At 42.6% G+C, this 21015-nt stretch overlaps 1 protein-coding gene across 2 annotated transcripts in view; it reads right to left on the bottom strand.

Moving 5' to 3' along the window:
- PGR (progesterone receptor) overlaps positions 1-21015 on the bottom strand; it is a 142703-nt gene that overhangs the window by 43410 nt on the left and 78278 nt on the right. For both annotated transcript variants that reach the window (XM_044285670.1, XM_044285669.1), the window contains exon 4: positions 3747-4049. In XM_044285670.1, the coding sequence (XP_044141605.1) occupies positions 3747-4049 (303 nt within the window). The remainder of the gene's footprint in view (positions 1-3746; positions 4050-21015) is intronic.

Here is a 21015-nt window from a genome sequence, read left to right as displayed (position 1 = left end):
AGCAGGACATCTTCCTGTGTAATAAGGGATGTAGCAATTGTTCCTCCTACATCCAGTATGCATCAGCCTGTGTAATCAAGCCGGGGCAAACGAGCTCCAAAGGATGTGTTATATTCTACCGGTGTTTACACTGCTCGAAAATGGCAGTGTAATAGCACCTTTATTCCTAGTATGATGGAGAGAGGAAGAGAGTGGGCATCCCCTGTTGTGTTCCATAAAGAATCTGGAACGGAGGGGATAAGGTGCCGTTAATTTTAATTCTAGCTTAGGGGAAACTACGTCTATAAAGAATGAATGGCTTTAATACAAGGTGGAAAAAAAACATAGGCTGACAAGGCCACTGAAATATATTGCCAGCTAATCCTGTCGAAAGCCTTTTTGCCGTCTGTTTCCTAATAAGATCGTGTTGGCTAATGTGAATGAGACGTGTTGTGTTGTCTATGCATTGATGCCCACTCACAAAACCAGCTTGCTCACGGTCAATTATCTGAGGTAGGACACCTTGTAGACAATGGACTCCTTGTGACCCACCACTTGTTGTCAGCATTAAGTAATGAAATTGGGTAGTAGGTCCCACAATCCAAAGGGTTATTTCCCTCTTTATGTAAAAAAAAAGTGGTGGGAGCTTCCAAGGACTGTTTAGGCAAAGCCACATTATTGGACATAAAGCATTACAACGTTTTGTGAATTGGAAAAGGAGGAGCAGTGTTTTATAATATGGAATTATTAGACTGTCGGGTCCAGAACTTTTTCCTGATGGACTGGATGATAAAACCTTCTTTACTTCCAGTTCTGTAACTGGGGCTGTCAATTTAAGTGAATCCATTTCATAGATGATGGGTAGTTTAAGGGAGCATAAGAAAGAGAAGGTGGTGGACATTAGATCAGATGCAGGGCGTGGGAAGATCCCTTGAATGTCGTAAAAGGCAACATAAAAGTCCTGAAATGCCTTGGTAGATGTGTGATATGGTCTCTAATAGCCTTAGAAAATGAAGTCTCTTTAGCTTTACGTACCCATGCTGACATTTACGTGTTTACTTTGTCTCCATGAGGGTAGCATTTGGAATGGTTTTCTAAAACTTCAGAGCTGATGACCTATCCGCTGAATAGGTCATCAGTATCTAATCGGTAGGGGTCTGACACCTTCTCCATGCTTAACAAGCACAGGGCCATACATTCCTATAGCGGCTGTGCTTGGTATCACAGCTCAGCCCCATTTACTTCTATGAAGCTGAGCTGCGCCTAGGCCACGTGACTGATGAATGTGACATCACTGGCCTAGGAAATGCTGGAGAAAGACGCGGCGCTACTGCGCGGATCCAGAGGATAGGTCATTAGTATTTATCTTGGAAAACCCCTTTAAACTTAGCTCTTTGAAATAATTTAGCAGATCTAATATATAAAAGTGTTTTAGAGTCACTGTAATTTCACACAATTTCATTTCATTTAATAGCAATTTTCTAAATCACTTTAATAAAAAAAAAAAAATCCTCTGAATTTTTTTCCTCTGAATTTTTCAACTTTTCCCCTAGGGTCATCAGTTCCTCCCTAATAACTGTTTTATGGGCTTCCCAAATCATAGAAACTGAAGTAGGGACTGGGGACTTAATTGTAAAATATTCTTAGTCATAATTTGAGTCACGTGGTCCGGGTTTGCAAGCATTGTGTTATTCAATACAATTTTCTGATCGGGAGATTTTTGAAAGTGAGGGGCATAAAAACCAGAGCATGATCTTACAAAGCTATGTTCCCTATAATAGAGTTAGTTACAAGTGATGAATTGGTTTGTGACAGGAAGAGATAATCTATGCAGCGATATGTGAAATAGACTGTGGAAAAGAAAATCTAATCTAAAGTGGTTGGATGATGGGTTTATCACACATCAAGAACTTGGAGATCGTGGAGAATTCTTTTTAGTCTACGGAATTAAGAAATCTGTGATTGTTTCGAAGAGGAATCTTGGTTAGGATCCAACGTTAAATTGAAATCCCCACCTGGAATCAAAATACTTTCTTTAAAAACAGATAGTTGATGGAAGGCCACAAAACTTCCTGCCAATTAGGGGCGTATACATTAGCTAAGGTGACACCTGTAATGGATATCTTCCACTTTACAAACAACAAACAGCCTGCTGGGTCTTCCTGCGTGACTATATGCGAAAAGGGGTTATCTTTACATACCGCAATGCTCACCCCCCTCGCAGTGATATTAGTACTATGAAACCAAAATGAAAAATATTTGGTTGGGAGAGATAGGATTCTCTCGGTATGGGGTTCTTTAAAGAAAGCAGCACATGCTTCTTCTCTCTTGAGAAGGGTAATTATTTGGCTGCGCTTTCGTAGCACATTCAGGCCATTTACATTATAAGCAGAAAATGTAATAGATGCAGTTTTAAAGAAATATAACACAATAGGAGATACACCTAAGAGTTGAACAATGGGTGACAAGACACCTTTGTGTCAGAAAAAAGAAATTTATGAACTTGGCAATCAAAATCTCCAAGTGGCTGCCCATGAACACTGAAGATGGGTACATGCAAGTAGTGAAAATGGAAAGGTGGTGTGAGAGTAGGGGAACGGAAAAGATAGTAAGGAGAACAGTATGAGCCATAGGCCATATCCCTGCAGAAAAGTAGAAGTTAATCTTAGGTAAACTGCAGTGAAAGTCAACCACATTCACGTCACCTAGGATGGAACTAAAGAAACCAGAGAACCATGAACTTTAGAAAGTATGTATTTGGAGTTAATTTCTTGGGTTCGAAAGACTTAATCCTGGTAACCACTTGGGTAATGCAGCCAGTTTGATGTCCGCCGGCATCCTGCAGGGTATCTCTAGTGGGGTGATTTCAAGGGAGTCTCAAGCTGTTAATCTTGCGGGCTTCTTATGGTGATCTGCTTTCCTCCTTTTACAACTGCCACCCGAAAGGGAACAGCCACCCGAAGAGAGGTTTGCAGCAAGAAAAAGTTGAAGTTGTCAGGTCTTGATATATGGTAAGCGTGAATCCGTCATGGAGGAGCTGCTCTGTCTCTCTTGCACTCCTTAAGATGGTCGCTGTATCTATGTAGTTCAGAAGGCAGCATATCATGTCTTGTGGTGGGTCTAGCACCTTGGACCCAGGTCAGATCCTTTCTATAGTGATTTGCTGTGACCTTTATTCACCAAGTAAAGATGTGAATATTTCTTTAGCTACTTTTGGGAGAGCTTCATGAGACTCTCTTTCAGGCAGGCCCCTTATCCTTATATTTCTCCTTTTGCTCCTATTTTCTTGATCTTCTATACTGAGAAGAGCATCTTTGAGAAATGTTTTCTCATCAAAATTTAACATTGCTACTTAGGTGTCCACAAGGGCTTGTACACGTTTTCCCAAGTGATACAGGTCTGCTTTAATGTCGGCTAGTTCTTTTAGTACAGGGGAAAGGGAGCTTTTTAACTTTTCCTCTGGGACTTGCGAGGCATGCTGAGCTGAGGACATCTTGAAAGGGCGCACTGGAGAAGCAGCTGCTTTTTTCCTTAGATATTTCTCCATGACTGGCACCATGCAGTGAATGGCAACCTATTGGATGTACCTTAGTACAGTATGTATAAACTCTTCTAATGGCTATTAAGATGAACACCTGAGCCACGTTTTTCCACAGACCCTTGCCCATTCTAGAAAATAAAATTATTAGTTATTATGTATAACTTATAATGTGAAGACATTATTAACAAATAACCATGCACACCACCATAGCTGAGTAATTTCTTACCTGGTAGAGATTTTGACCACTTCACAACACAGAGGAGCTGTCGTTCACACAGCTGGTTGAGGCTACACAACAAAGCACTAGGTGTTTCTGGCTGAGTGTTATCATACCCTGCATATACCATTTCGGGCTCTATGCTTTGTAGTATGTGCAGCAGTTCTGGGATATACAGAATTTCTTGAGTTGGACTTGTTGATAGTCTCCGGGTCAGAGCCTGCTGACTTTCGAGAGGCCTGCCCTGCTGAAGGACCACTGTTTCCATCTCTCTTCCTGGTTTCATTCTGTTAAACTTTTTGAACTTCCGACCTAAAGTAAAGTATAGAGCAAGTTTAATGATGTGGCAGACAAACTGATAAAATATTTTCTTTATTTGAGATCCCCTAGGTCTAAGGGTTGGCATTCAATGGTAATTAGGTAAGGTTTACACTGGCAACACCAATCAGTCACTTAGCACCTATGGAGACTGAGAATTGGACCATAATGTCCACCTGCTTGGACTGAAAAGTTGTGCAGGGACTGAAGGTTAATCCACTAGGCCACCAGGGAAAGGAAACTAAACCACAACATTTTCCTGCTGGGCCTAAAAATGAGAGGATGAGCAGCATAGTGTATAACTTAAACCACTAAGACCCTGGGGAATGGAAACTAAAGCAGTGTTCTTTGCTACGCCTGAAATGTAGTAGACGATCACCATGGACTGTAGGTTGAGTAACTAGGCCACCAGGGATAGAAATTAAATCACAAGATGTTTTTGATGCCTTTTAAAAAGTCATAGATGATCAGAATAGACTGTAGGTTAAGCAACTAGGCCACAAAAGAAAGAAACTAAATGACAAGGTGCTCATGCTGGGCCTGAAAAGTAGTAGATGATCAGCATGGACTGTAAGTTAAGCAACTAGACCACCAGGGATACAGAACTAATCGACAACGTTCTCCTGCTAGGCATAACATGTAGTAGATGATCAGCATATACTTTAGATCAAACAAGTAGGCCAACAGGGATACTAAACTAAACTAAACCACAAGGTGCTCAAAAGGAGTGGATGATATCCCACAGGATTATTACAGAGTGATGTCTTTTCACATTAAATAACATGTGGCTGGAAATGACTGGGTGTACTAAAATAATGGCCTGGCCATATTGTTGTCACAGTTTTAGCCCAGACTGGCAAATTTATGTGGAGAAGGAAGTGGTAAGTTCTTAGCTCATATACTGGCAGTAGAAAAATGAATGGAAGAGATCCAGGAAATGTACAGGGTGGCCTACGAAAAAGTAGCCTGCCTCCAATTTCTCCAAATTAAATTGCCTAATAGTAAATCTGTCTTAGTTGCCCATAGCAACCAATCAAAGCTCAGCTTTCAGTTCCTACAGGGCTCTGAAAAAATGAAGGCTGAGCTCTGATTGGTTGTTATGGACAACTAAGACAGATTCACTATTAGGCAGTTTGATTTGGAGATATTGGAGGCAGGCTACTTTTTCGTGGGTCACCCTGTATAATAACAAGCCAGATATTTGTACTACTAAGGCCGAATGCACACGGCCGTGTTCCGCGGCCGAGAGCGGACTGTGGAAACCCGGCCGGGATTCCTCCTGACAGCATGAGCGCACGGCGTCATTGGTTGCTATGACGCCGTGCGCTCCCTGCTGCCGCCGCAATACAGTGATACACTGGTATGATCTATACCAGTGTATTACTATACTGTGGCGGCAGCAGGGAGCGCACGGCGTCATAGCAACCAATGACGCCGTGCGCTCATGCTGTCAGGAGGAATCCCGGCCGGGTTTCCACGGTCCGCTCTCGGCCGCGGAACACGGCCGTGTACATGAGGCCTAACTATGACGTCATATTATCACATTATTGATAATGTGTCTTCTGTTTTCAACAATATAAAACATATGTTACAATTTGCTGCAAACCAGATAATCAATTAATTATTGGCATTTTGTTAATTCCCAGAGGTAATTACTGCTAATGCATCTGATTCTGCTGTAACTAATGCTTAACGTCAGGATAATTATAATCTAAATCTTTTAGGCCTCTTTCACAGGTCCGTGACAAAATGGTCAAAGGTTCATCTGCGAAGAATCCGTGTGTCTGTTTTTTGCCCTCTGTGTCTTATCTGAATTCCACATACACCACTAAGCAGAAAATGGAGACCCAAAGCATCTCCTGCCAATGGTCCGTGAAAACCACTGACAGAACACAGATGCCATTGTGTCAGTGATTTTCAGGGACCCATAGACTTCAATGGTTGTGTTTGGACCTTGTATTTTGGACCAAAATAGTGCATGTCCCAGTGTTTTTTTCATTGACCCACCATCAATGGAAAATCAGTGATGTGTTAATAAACACATTATAATCAATGGGTACGTGTTCTGTCCATGGAGAACATCACAGAACTGGTCCATGATTCATTGGCGTGTGAAAGAGGCCTTAGACTGATAGAGAGCAGACTACAAGATACCATATCTTTTGGCCCATAAGACACACGTTTTTTCCCCAAAAGTGAGGGCAAAATGGCAGTGCATCTTATAGCCCAAATGCTAATGACCACTTCCATTATGGAAGTGGTCATTAGTATGCAGTGAGGGAAGGGCTACGCAGGCCCCGTTCTGCACTGTGTCCTGACTGCGTACAGCGTCAGGACGGAGTAGACGTAGGAGCGCACTATGATCTCACGCTATGTGACATCAGGTCACAGTGCAGTGCAGGCTGGAAGAAGACCAGGGAGCTGTGAGTCCTGGATCTGCAGAGTGGCTGTGCCGTCCGGAGGAAGCAAGGTACGGTAAGTTTATTTTTTTTTATTTTTTTTAATGTCTGATGGGGATCTGATCAGAAGTAGTGATTAGCGGCAGGGGCAAATTCAAATTTGCGATATTTCGCAAATATTTGGGCGAATATTCATCATAAATTTGCAAATTTGCAATTTTCATTTCTTGATTGCAAAAATCAACAATGTAATATGCGCGTATTGCGCACGCAATACAGGCGTGGGTCACTTTTGCTACATTTTTCAAGCTGCTAGAAGTTTCCTGAGACTGGAGAATGGTTGACACCGCAGAACATTACAATAGCTTTATATGCAGATAGAGCGCTCCAATATATTTGCGATTGCGCTAATCAGCAATTAATGATGCGCATATTTTGGTGCAATACGTGCAACTTCACATTTTAGCAGGTCTGACTACATATAACTGATTGGTGCACTAAGTATTGTTGTGACACTGTAGAATGTATGTATGGACAGCAGAACCTATCAGCTACACTATATCAGGATATAACCTACACTGACTATCTCCCACTAACTATCTGTATTATATATATAAGCTATCTAACTATCTAATGAAATGAGTGGAAAGCACAGAGCACAGCAATGTCACTGCTCTCTCTCTCTCAGAACTGCAAAAAACTGCAGAAAATGGCTGCTGGGGAGGTTCTTATATAGTAAGGGGTAGGCAGCTTTCCTATTGGTTGCTAGGGATGTTGCTAAGCTCAGACAAAGACATTGCAGCCTTCTCATTGGCCCACAAGCAAGAAGCAGGGAGGGATCATGGGTTCAGATGAAAAAAAAATCTAGAATATTCGCAAATTCTAATATACAGCACTATATTCTAAATCCCTGCAAATTCTCGAAGTGGCGATATTCGCGATTTAAATTCGCGATTAGAATATTCGCGCCCAACACTATTCAGAAGCTGATAGAGGTTTGATCAGGCTGATAGGGCTCTGATCAGAGACTGATAAAGGTTAGATCTAAGGCTGATGGGGGTCTAATCTGACACTGATGGTGGCTGGAGGGGTCTAAGAGGTTCTGATCTGAGGTCTGATTGAGCTTGGGGGTCTGATGAGGATTGGGGGTCTGATCTAAAGTCTGATGAAAAGTATATATATATTTTCTATTTTCCTCCTGTAAATCCTAAGCGCGTCTTACAGTCTTTTTGAAAATATGTTAACAGGCAATTATATACTGTATAGTGATGATCCAGGTGCCATATTAGGGCACAAAAGGCATTAGTAGAAGTTAATGGGACCATTCCAACCCTTTCATATGGCTTTAATTTCTTATGTGTTTTTTTTTTTTTTGTTAAATTCTATATGAAATAATTGTGAATGATCCATTAGATGTTGTACTATTTTAAGCAAGCACCATATGGCGGCACACAGAGTGCTCTTATGCTGTCACATGGAAACCCTAGGCCTCTGTAAACACCTAAAGCACTGTAAGTGTGAAACCAACACTGAAGTAATGTCATAAGTCTGGGTCTGGGGACCCAGCACAGTCTCTCTTTTCTTCTCATGTCATCGGCGCAGGCGCAGTGGAAATGTCTGAGCACGGAGCGGTCAGACATTGACTGCGCCTGCGCCGAATGCCGCGACGAACGGCGCAGGCGCGAGATTTCGGAAGGCTGAAGCAGGGGGGAGGATCGAATAGAGTTGAAGATGGGCGTGCTGGAGCGAGGCGCTGGGCGGCAAACTGCAAGGTAGACGGAGCCTCTAGGTGCTGGAAAAACGCCCGCATAGCACCTAGAGGCTCATTTGCATAAATATATAAGTGCTTTTTTTGACAAAACGGCCGAACGGATTAATGTAATAATTAGCTTGTATGCTACATCAGACACTAGCGGATCGCTAGTGTCTGAACACCAAATATGTCATATGCAAGTGGTAGAAACCCTTTAAAGCCATCATCACAGTTCTTCACTTTATTTTGAAGGGTATTCCCATTTTAGACATTTATAGCATATTGATAAGATATGACGTAAATGTCTAATAGGTTCAGGACATACCCATGGAACCAGCTCCAATCTCGAGATTGGACACATCGTGCAGGTGCAGCTTTCTTTATTTACCGCTATATAGCAAAGCGCTGGCTCAGCTAATTTTGGGAGTCCCACAGCATTGAAGGGAGAGAATGCTCTGCATGTACAGCATGTTCTCCGTTTATGAAGGGCCCCGTTCTTGAGATAGGAGCAGTCCTAGTGGTGGGAAAATTTATGGAATAACCTATCAATATGCCATAAATGTCTGGATGGGAGAAAACCTGTATATCGATATGCCCTAAAGAACACATGAAGATTGTTTCTCCAGTCGGAACAACCCTGCACGTGTTAGATAAAAAAATGAAAGTAATTGGTTCCATAATCTCATCCTTTCCTTTAATCCTGTTTTGTATGTAATTGTAAATAATACTATGAAATATATAAATAAATCTCTGCATATCCCAAGAGATTGGTCATGTTTCCTTCCACCTCCTCATCTCTGTCCTGTTTCTGATTATAAGACAACTGGCTGCAACAGAAGCTTCCCCACTTTGCCCTTGGCTCTGTTTTATAGGAGATCATGCCCCCGAGACCCCCCCCCCCCCCGTCTTTTTCTCACATCTGCCCTGTGTCTGGCCATAAGACAACTGGCTGTCGCAGGAGCCTCCCCACTCTGCCCTTGTCACTGTTTTCCAGGAGATCATACCTCCCCCCATCTTTTCCTCACATCTGTCCTGTGTCTGGCCATAAGACAACTGGCTGTCGCAGGAGCCTCCCCACTCTGCCCTTGTCACTGTTTTCCAGGAGATCATACCTCCCCCCATCTTTTCCTCACATCTGTCCTGTGTCTGGCCATAAGACAACTGGCTGTCGCAGGAGCCTCCCCACTCTGCCCTTGTCACTGTTTTCCAGGAGATCATACCTCCCCCCCATCTTTTCCTCACATCTGTCCTTAGTCTGGCCATAAGACAACTGGCTGCAGCAGGAGCCTCCCCACTCTGCCTTTGACTCTGATTCCCAGGAGATGTCATGCCCCTACCCTCTCCTTTTCTCCTCTGTCCTGTGTCTGGCTATAAGACCACTGGCTGCAGCAGGAGCCTACCCATACGATCTTGGCTAAGCACCAGCCCTACATTGTTCATCAGATGGAACTGATCGGGACTGTTGCTTTCAGGCACATGCAGAAAATCCTGCAGACTGACAAACTTTTTTTCTTCTTCACTTGTGTTATTCATTTCTATATGCAATGTTCCTTTAAGGATCAAAGAAAGCAGCATTATACATGTGGACATAAGCAATGTATTCAGTGACTTATCTACTCCCTGCCTAAGAAGGTTCCTAATACCAATGATTCACATGTCACATTTACACATAGAGGCATATCAAATATATCAGTCAACAGCATTTTATTATGGACTTATCAACCACGTGTTTTCCTCTAGGGTCTCATAAAACTGAATGATGTTCTAACATTTTCTGGCCAGTGTGTTCAGATCACGCTGCCCTGGATCTCAGCTTCTGTGCGGTCATAAACACTTTTCCGTGCCAGCGAAAAACAATTTGACTGAAATTTAATCTCCTAATGCTATATTAATTTTACAAAGCCTGTCATTATGTCATGGTTACAGATTTGTCCACAGTTACCTTAGCTCAAATTTGGTTAAAGACTTGGAATTTCTAATGAAACTGATTGAATACAACATTGCAGCATGCTGGCAAACCTTTGAATAGTTGTGTGGTTGTTACGGGAGTGGATGTGGATTTGTGGTCCCTACCGAACTACTTGGGCTTGAGGCTACTTAGTTTTCCTGGCAGCCCTAAGGTAAACCCCTGTACAGGGATCTAAACTCCACTGCAGTGGAACCACCAGGCCACTACCTCCTGGAGTAGTCTTTGTTCAGTAGACTGTTGATGCACAGAGCCCAAGAGACACCAGTGTGGAGCACTGAGGAGTCAGGCAAAACTTTAGTCAGGAACAGACCGAGGTCAGGACGCAGGTCACCCCCAGGCGAAGGTTTGCCGAAATGCGCATCAGGGTTGGCACCATCCCGGAGAAGGCACACTATGGGTAACTGATTCTGTCCTTTATATACTTGGATTATTTTTTTACACTTGCACTTTAACTTGGATTTTATCTTGTTGGATTAGTATAAATTGTTACCATTGTGCCCCCTTACGGTTGATGCCGCAATTTTTCTGCACTTGTTTTTAATATATGTATTTTTTCTTTATGAATTATGCAAATAAAGTGTATTATTGACTTCATGCGGTCTGACAGTTTTTTTTATAGGTACTTATATTGTTGTCTTTTTTGTGCCATAGGCATGTGCTCATTGAGCAATACATGATAGTCACGTTATGTGAGATCTCTCAATTTTTATTATTAAGTAAGGGTTGAGCCTCTATTTTGGTTCGAGGTCAGGACAGGCAGAGTTCGTGCAATTGAAATATGACAGGGCAGACAGTTCAGGTTCTGTATGGGGAATAGGCAGAGCTCTGGTCAGGCACCAAAGGATCCAATATAGGGACACACAAAGGTGAGTACACAGACCGGCAAAACAAGGCAAAGATACTAGACAATTAGAACCTATTGCTCAGGCACCAACTTACAGAGGAAAGTGCCTAAGCTGGCCAGCCATTGGCTGGGGATGACTGAGGTGGATAAACACTGACCCTTTAAGAACCAGAGGAGGTGCACTCATGTGCCCTACAGTTGAAGAGATTCAGAGCAGGCAAGTAGCAGGTCTAAGTCTGTGTGAAGTGGGCATAGCTGCTCTGGTGGATGTATAGTACCTGCTGGGAGATTACAGGAAGAAGTTGGCAGGGAAGAACCGCCAGGGAAACATTAGAGAAGGAAAATTGAGCATCCTGGTGGCTGTGCCTTCCAGGGGGAGACATGCAGAGCTGGGAGCAGACCATTGGCATGTACATAGTCACAAATAGGATAGACATCTTGTGACACAATATAAGGAAATCATGTTGTTCTGAAAAGCTGGTTATCTCATGACACACATATGCCCAGCTGTGAGGAAAGGTATGGAACAACACAACTGTGTCTGTAAGCTACCCACATAAACTTACCAGATATAACATTATGAATATCCAGAAAACAAAGGATCAATTCCAGCTTCTGACGTATAAAATAGTTGGTTCTTTATTTGGCTTCCAAAATTTAAGATCCAACATACATCACATGGAGAGATACAAGGTAATTGTGACGCGTTCGGGCTATAGTATTGAGCCCTTCATCAAGACAGGGTATTGTGTTGATGAACGGCTCAATACTATAGCCCGAAACGCGTCACAATTACCTTGTATATCTCCATGTGATGTATGTTGGATCTTAAATTTTGGAAGCCAAATAAAGAACAAACTATTTTATACGTCAGAAGCTGGAATTGATCCTTTGTTTTCTGAATATTCTAAATGTGGCTGGGTTCATAGAATGTGTCGGCAGATAAGAACCATTTGGCCCATCTAGTCTGCCCAATATACTAAGTACTATGGATAGCCCCTGGCCCTATATTATATGAAGGATGGCCTTATGCCTATCCCAAGCATGCTTAAACTCCTTCACTGTATTTGCAGCTACCACGGAAGATAAGGTTCAAGCCTTATCTTCCCTGCTTCACAGGGGTAATCAGAGGTGAGAGCTGCAACTTTGTTCTTTTCCAGATATAACATTATACATGCAGAACAGCAGAACTTGATTCTTCACCTCTCCTTTTTTAGCAACTACTTGCATTTCCCATGAAATAACAATTCTGAGTCATCTATTTTAATGGCAGTCATCTATTATTCCTACTAGATACAATATCAACAAAAATTATGATCACTGGCGCTATTTCGCAATGCGAGAAACTGTCGGTACCGCAACCGACTAAAATAATTGCAATATGAAAAACAGTATTGTTTCTGCGCAAACTATCAAATATAAACCGTCTCTTAATTGACTCCTGTTGAGATTCCACAACATCCAATATTCCCCTATACGAATAGTGCAATTGGTTCGTGATATAAGTCACTTCTACATTCGTTAGTCCAGCTGTGGTAAAAGCTCCAATGGCTTGGCTCAATCCCGGAGTCCTTTAGAGGCAGTTTAGTTATTTCTTTCAGATGGAAGCATGCTCCGGCCGGTAGCACGCCTCCTATTTGATGTTCACACTCCGGTATGAAGCGGGGTGACGTCACCTAAGCACAGCTACGGAAGCTAAAATGAGAAAAATTCCCAACGCGTATCGAGAAGTATCGCTTCTCTTCCTCAGGGATACCATTCTCCCATTACTGCTCCTCTGTATAAGTCCTAGTCGGGTTCCTGGATGCAGTTATGCAAATCCATGTCAGTTGTCTGGGTATACACATTTGTGACCTTTTTAGTTGTCAAAAGCAAACAATTCGACCTCACTATTGAGGCCGCACGGAGCTAGACTATTAAGATTGAAAATCCACCTAGTTTCTGCTCTCGATTGATATTTGATTAAATCTCCTCCTCTTATACTCACTGTAACTTTCTCAATGCCACATACAGAGGACCCTTTCCATTTCCCCCATGTACCTCAGAATAGTGTCTTGATAAAGGGTGTCCTTCATATTTTCGCTCTATGTTATATATGTGCTCCCTTACACATTCTTTTAAGGGTCTTTTGGTTCTACCAACATAAAATTTCTCAGATGGGCATGTTATGAAATATATGATCCCTTTAGTATGACATGTGATATGTTGTTTTATTGTCTGTTTGTAAAGACCCTTTTTATCTTTTATTTAATGAACCGGTTATGTACGACCCAATTTTTAGCAGCTCATACATTTTTACAAGGAAAAAACCCTTTTTGGATCCCTATATTAATTACTCGTTGTTTTTACTGTTTTAACAGTTGGCGCGATCATATTGCCTATAGTTAGGGCTTTCTTGTAAATGAATCTGGGATTTTCTGGAATCTGTCCTCCAATAATTTTATCCTGACGGAGGATATCCCAGTATATTTTAACTATATATTTCTAAGTATACTGGATTGATTATTGTAACCTGAAATTATTGCAGGAATTATTGTTGTATTATCGCTATTATTTTGTATATTCATTTTATTACTGTCTACATTATGCTCAATTAGTACTTGTCTATGAGTGTTTCCTACTACTTCTCTTTGTTTATTGAGGAGGTCAACAGGTGTATCCTTTGTTTTCAAATTTATTTAGTAGTATATTTTATTTGCTTCCTGTTCAAAGTCCTCTTTTTTGCTACAATTTCTATATAGTCGCATGAACTGACTTCTGGGTACATTTAATAGCCATTGTGGCAGATAACAACTAGTCATGGCGATAAAGCTATTTGTGTCAGTGGGCTTGCTATATGTCTTAGTATGTATAGTGCCTTCTTCAATAAAAATAGTTAAATCCCAAAAATTTATTTCAGGTTTGCTATTTGTAGGAGTAAATTATTATTTTTATTTATAATATAACCTCAAAATTTTTTAAAACAGATTCTTCTTCTCCTCCCTTCCAAATAAAAATAATATCATCAATAAAATGGCGCCAGAGGATGAAATCCGCACCGAGTCCCCCAGATGGGAAGATACAATCATTCTCCCATTGGGTGACATATAGGTTAGCGAAACTCGGTGTGAATCTCGTCCCCATAGCGGTTCCCCATGTCTGCAGATAATAATCTCCCTCATATATAAAATAATTTTTATTTAATATAAATAAAATGCAATCTCCTATAAAAATCTATTTGTTCTGTAGAATAAGAACTGGATTGGCGTAAAAATGATTTTGCAGCTTCACATCCCTTATTGCTCTCTATCACCGTATACAATTATTTGACGTCTAAGGTGCCTATAATATATTCAGATTGCCATTGTACAGTCTGCAATATTTGAATGATATGTGTAGTGTCGTTTAGATAGGCTGGGATTAGCTTTACACAAGGTTGTAGATGAAGATTCACATATCCACAAGTGCTGGTAATTTCTTGTTTCTGCTTTTTTATATGGTATTTTTTTAAGCTAATTTACGCATACATTTTTTAATGCCAATAAATGCTTCAAACTTATTAAACCATTTTGTACGGGCAAATTTTAAGCCCTTTTGCAAGAGGGAACATTCTCCCTGAGATAGCGCATGGCTACTTAAGTTATAGATTTTTTGTTGCTGCTGTTGGCAATCTGATTTTCTTTGATGTTTTATTTTGCCCCCCTCTACACCCTCTTTTTCACTTTTTCTTACTCTTGCTTGAAAAAAAACTTTTTGTTTTTTTTCACTGCTGTTTTACAGGTGAAACTTGAAAAATTAGAATATCGTGCAAAAGTCCATTTATTTCAGTAATGCAAATTAAAAGGAATTGCATCATTGCAGCTTCAAATTAGAATTTTGGGAAAAGGTTCAATATTCTAGGCTCAGTGTCACACTCTAGTCAGCTAATTAATCCATACTCCTGAGCAAAGGGGACCTCAAAATTGAGACTTTGGGGTTTTCATAAGCTGTAAGCCATAATTATCCAAATTATAACAAATATAGGCTTGAAATATCTCGCTTTGCATGTAATGAGTCTATCTCATATATTAGATTCACCTTTTAAGTTGGATTAATGAAATAAATGAACTTTGCACGATATTCTAATTTTTCGAGTTTCACCTGTAGGTATCCCAATTTTGCTTTCTTGTTGTTGTAAGTCAGATTTATTTTTATTTTCTGTTCTTTACCACTTGAGCATAAGTGGCAGGGGTATCATACAAATTGCTGCTTTCTTCCTCTCCCATACTCAATACTTCATATGTATTCCTCGTCGATATGTTCATTTACAAGAAAGCCCTAAATATAGGCAATATGATAAAACAATAAAAACAACGAGTAGTAATATAGGGATCCCAAAAGGTTTTTTTCCTTGTAAAAAATGTATGAGCTGCCGAAAATTGGGTCGTACAAAACCGGTTTATAAAATAAAAGATAAAAATGGTCTTCACAAACAGACAATAAAACAACATATCACATGTCATACTAAAGGGGTCATATATTTAATAACATGCCCATGTAAGAAATTTTATGTTGTTAGAACCAAAAGACCCTTAAAAGAATGTGTAAGGGAGCACATATATAACATAGAGCGAAAATATGAAGGACACCCTTTATCAAGACACTATTTTGAGGTACTGTCAAGGACGGTGTACAGGAAACAAGGCAAAGCAACATGTATAAACGACTCGCTGGATCCAAAAACTAAGGAACCAAGGGAGACCCCTGCAGAAGACCTGGCACTTTCCCTGGCTGCTCAGCCTATGCAAAGATCCGAATGGTGGAGGTTTGCATATCCACGAACCTTGACTATAAAGCCCTGAGCACCCTACAATAGTGAGGGGACACGACCACCGGCTCCCTACACAAGATACGGAGGGAGTCAGGGTCACCTGGGATCCAGCAAACAGAAAATAACAGATAAAGGTACAACACTTAGCTTTGAAGCAAACAGGAGGACAGAGTCAGCGTGCACACACACTCCAGGAAGTAGTATAAGCCGCCCAGAAAAGCCTTCTGGGGAAGAATTTAAAGGGAAGCAATTAGTCCAACACATGACAGCTGAGAGAGGCTAACGAGAGGAGGAGCTGAATACCACAACACAGAAACTCAAGGAGGAGGTTCTGAAAGGCCTCTGTCAGAGCTTCTAAGCTGTCTGGTTGTGACAGTACCCCTCCCTCTACGAGTGGACTCCGGACACTCAGAACCCACTTTCTCAGGATGGGACCTATGGAAAGCCCTGATGAGACGAGAGGCCTTAATGTCCGTCACTGGGACCCACATCCTCTCCTCAGGACCATACCCCTCCCACTGAACAAGGTACTGAAGAGAACCGCGGACAAGACGAGAATCCACAATCCTAGAGACCTGAAATTCAAGATTCCCATCAACCATAATCGGAGGAGGAGGCAAAGGCGAGGGTACAATGGGTTGAACATAAGGTTTCAATAAGGACTTATGAAAAACATTATGGATCTTCCAAGTCTGAGGAAGATCAAGACGGTATGCAACAGGATTGATGACAGACAGGATTTTGTAAGGCCCAATAAACCTAGGACCCAACTTCCAGGAGGGAACCTTCAATTTGATATTCTTGGTAGACAACCACACCAGATCACCAACATTCAGGTCCGGACCAAGCACACGTCTCTTATCAGCCACACGTTTATATCTCTCACTCATGCTCTTTAGATTATCTTGAATCTTTTGCCAAATAGATGACAAAGACGAGGAGAATCTGTCCTCATCAGGTAAACCAGAAGACCCCTCTCCCGAGAAAGTCCCAAACTGTGGATGAAACCCATATGCACCAAAAAATGGTGACTTATCAGAGGACTCCTGACGACGGTTATTTAAAGCAAACTCAGCAAGGGACAAAAAAGAACACCAATCCTCTTGATTCTCCGCCACAAAACAACGCAGATATGTCTCCAGATTCTGATTGACGCGCTCTGTCTGGCCATTCGACTGCGGGTGGAAAGCAGAAGAGAATGACAACCGAACCCCCAAGCGAGAACAGAAAGCCTTCCAGAATCTGGAAACAAACTGCGTGCCCCTATCAGAGACTATGTCTGAAGGAATACCGTGCAATTTGACAATGTGATCAACAAATGCCTGCGCCAGCGTCTTAGCATTGGGCAAACCAGGAAAAGGGATGAAATGCACCATTTTGCTAAAACGGTCCACCACCACCAGAATCACAGTCTTCCCGGAGGAACGAGGCAGATCCGTTATGAAGTCCATGGACAGATGTGTCCAAGGACGGGAAGGAATGGGTAAGGGAAGGAGAGGACCTGATGGCCATGAATGAGGGACTTTGGCACGAGCGCAAGTCTCGCAGGCTGCCACAAAACCCTCAACCGACTTACGAAGCGCAGGCCACCAGAATCTCCGAGCGATGAGATCCAGTGTGGCTCTTACCCCCGGGTGCCCAGCAAGGACCGTATCGTGGTGTTCTTTAAAAATCTTGTGTCTTAAAGCGAGAGGCACAAACAACCTCCCAGGAGGACAAAGATCAGGAGCCTCTGACTGGGCTGCCTGCACCTCTGCCTCCAATTCAGGAAAAAGAGCAGAGACCACCACACCTTCAGCCAAAATGGGACCCAAGTCTTCAAAATTCCTGCCTCCCGGAAAACAACGTGACAGGGCATCTGCCTTCACATTCTTAACTCCAGGGCGGAACGTGACAACAAAATTAAACCTAGAAAAGAACAACGACCATCTGGCCTGTCTCGGGTTCAGACGCTTGGCTGACTCCAAGTAGGCCAGATTTTTATGGTCAGTAAATACGGTAATAGGGTGTCTGGCTCCCTCTAGCCAATGGCGCCATTCCTCAAAAGCCAACTTGATGGCCAACAATTCCCTATCTCCCACATCGTAATTTCTCTCTGCGGAGGAGAGTTTTCTTGAGAAAAAGGCACACGGTCGCCATTTGGCAGGAGAGGAACCCTGAGACAAGACCGCCCCCACACCCACCTCAGAAGCATCAACCTCAACTATGAAGGGTAAAGAAACATCAGGTTGCACCAAGATGGGAGCGGAAGCAAAACTCTCCTTGATATCAGAAAAAGCCTTACGCGCCTCTACTGACCAAGAAGAAAAATCTACCCTCTTTCTGGTCATATCAGTGAGTGGTTTAACAATAGAAGAATAATTCAAAATTAACTTCCTGTAATAATTGGCAAAGCCCAAAAAACGCATCAGTGCCTTTTGATTCTCAGGAAGCTCCCACTCAAGCACAGCGCGGACCTTCTCGGGGTCCATGCGAAAACCAGAAGCGGAGAGAAGAAACCCCAGAAATTGAATTTCTGGAACCGCAAACACACATTTTTCCAGTTTCGCATATAATTTATTCTCCCGCAGGATGAGCAAGACCTGACGTAAATGTTCCTTATGAGTTTTGAAATCGGGAGAAAAAATCAAAATGTCATCCAAATACACCAATACAAATTTTCCCATCAAATGATAAAAAATGCTGTTCACGAAATGCTGAAAAACGGCTGGGGCATTCATCAAACCAAAAGGCATAACCAAATTTTCAAAATGGCCCTCAGGGGTATTGAAGGCCGTCTTCCATTCGTCCCCTTCTCTGACCCTGACCAGGTTGTATGCCCCTCTTAAATCTAATTTGGAAAAGACTTTAGCCCCAACAACCTGGTTAAATAGGTCCGGAATCAGAGGAAGCGGATAAGGGTCACGAATTGTGATATTGTTCAGCTCCCTGAAATCCAGACAAGGTCTTAAAGAACCATCTTTTTTCTTAACAAAGAAAAAACCAGCGGCAACAGGTGACTTCGAGGGTCGTATGTGTCCTTTTCTCAGACTCTCAGAGATATAAGCACGCATAGCGATCCTCTCAGGTTGGGAAAGATTGTATAAACGAGATTTAGGCAGCTTGGCGTCTGGGATGAGATTAATAGGGCAATCGTACTCCCTGTGCGGGGGCAAATCCTGAACTCCACTCTCAGAGAAGACATCCGAAAATTCAGAGAGAAAAGATGGTACAGTCTTAGTAGCAACCTCAGAAACAGATGTCATGAGGCAATTCTCTCTGCAAAAGTCACTCCAACCATTTATTTGCCTCGCTTGCCAATCAATGGTGGGGTTATGCTTAGTGAGCCAGGGCAGCCCCAACACCAGAGGGGTGGGTAAACCGCTAAGGACAAAACATGACACATCCTCAACATGAGCATCACTCACAATTAAACGGATTTTGTGAACTATGCCCTTTAATGATTTTTGAGAAAGTGGAGCGGAATCGATAGCAAAAACAGGAATATCCTTTCCCAAAGTGCGCACCTGGAAACCATGAGTTATCGCAAATTGATTATTATACGAATGAGATTAACCGCTGCTCCACTATCCACAAAAATCTCACAAAAAATGTTCTTGCTCTCTAGCGCCACCCTAGCCGGCAGGACAAAACGGGAACTACAAGCAAATGGAAAATCTTCAATTTCCGCCTCAACCCTGCCAATAGTAACAGACGGAACATTTTTAAAAGATTTTTTCCTGTTTGTTTCTTTATTACTCCCAGAAAACTGCCTGAATCTCCTAGAGGGACAAATATTTGCCAAATGATTTATACCTCCACAACAAAAACAAACCCTCCCATGCGAGCTGAATCTTCTATTGTCAGAAGCAATCAACCCCAGCTGCATGGGCTCCTGCTCAGAAGGGGCTGACGGCGACTGAGACCCCTGCGCACAGAACGGGACCGCTGCACTGTCCTGGGACTGCGTATGACAGGAAGGAGACATCTCTCCTCTCTCTCTAAGACGCCTGTCAATACGAACGGCCTGAGACATAGCAGAGTCCAAAGAAATAGGCCTCTCATGAAAGGCAAATGCATCTTTCAATCCCTCTGAAAGACCATGGCAAAATTGACTTCGGAGCGCAGCATCATTCCAACCAGTATCAACTGCCCATCTCCGAAATTCTGAGCAGTATATTTCTGCGGATTGTTTACCCTGGCATAATAGACGTAGTTTAGACTCAGCCAGAGCAATACGATCCGGATCATCATATATCTGACCCAGGGCTAAAAAGAATTCATCCACTGAACGGAGAGGCCGTGCCCCCTCCGGCAGCGAAAAGGCCCAGGACTGAGCGTTACCTCTGAGCAGTGATATAATGATCCCCACCCTCCGTTCCTCATCACCAGAGGAATGGGGAAGAAGGCGAAAATGGAGTTTGCAAGCCTCTCTAAAACGCACAAAATTCTCACTACCCCCGGAGAACGTATCCGGGAGCGAGATCTTAGGCTCAGAACAAACTCCATGAACGCAAGCTGAACCGGTCACTTGAAGCTGAGAAAAAGTCTTACGGAGATCAGCTACCTCCAATGAAAGACCCTGGAAGCGTTCAGCCAAAAGTGAAACCGGATCCATGCTTGAGACGGTTTTGGCGGCTTATAATGTCACGGACGGTGTACAGGAAACAAGGCAAAGCAACATGTATAAACGACTCGCTGGATCCAAAAACTAAGGAACCAAGGGAGACCCCTGCAGAAGACCTGGCACTTTCCCTGGCTGCTCAGCCTATGCAAAGATCCGAATGGTGGAGGTTTGCATATCCACGAACCTTGACTATAAAGCCCTGAGCACCCTACAATAGTGAGGGGACACGACCACAGGCTCCCTACACAAGATACGGAGGGAGTCAGGGTCACCTGGGATCCAGCAAACAGAAAATAACAGATAAAGGTACAACACTTAGCTTTGAAGCAAACAGGAGGACAGAGTCAGCGTGCACACACACTCCAGGAAGTAGTATAAGCCGCCCAGAAAAGCCTTCTGGGGAAGAATTTAAAGGGAAGCAATTAGTCCAACACATGACAGCTGAGAGAGGCTAACGAGAGGAGGAGCTGAATACCACAACACAGAAACTCAAGGAGGAGGTTCTGAAAGGCCTCTGTCAGAGCTTCTCAGCTGTCTGGTTGTGACAGGTACATGGGGGGAAATAGAAAGGGTCCTCTGTATGTGGTATTGAGAAAGTTA

This window comes from Bufo gargarizans, chromosome 3, assembly GCF_014858855.1.
Source record: "Bufo gargarizans isolate SCDJY-AF-19 chromosome 3, ASM1485885v1, whole genome shotgun sequence".
In the NCBI taxonomy this organism is placed as follows: Eukaryota; Metazoa; Chordata; class Amphibia; order Anura; family Bufonidae; genus Bufo; species Bufo gargarizans.
This window is presented reverse-complemented; position numbering and strand designations above follow the sequence as displayed.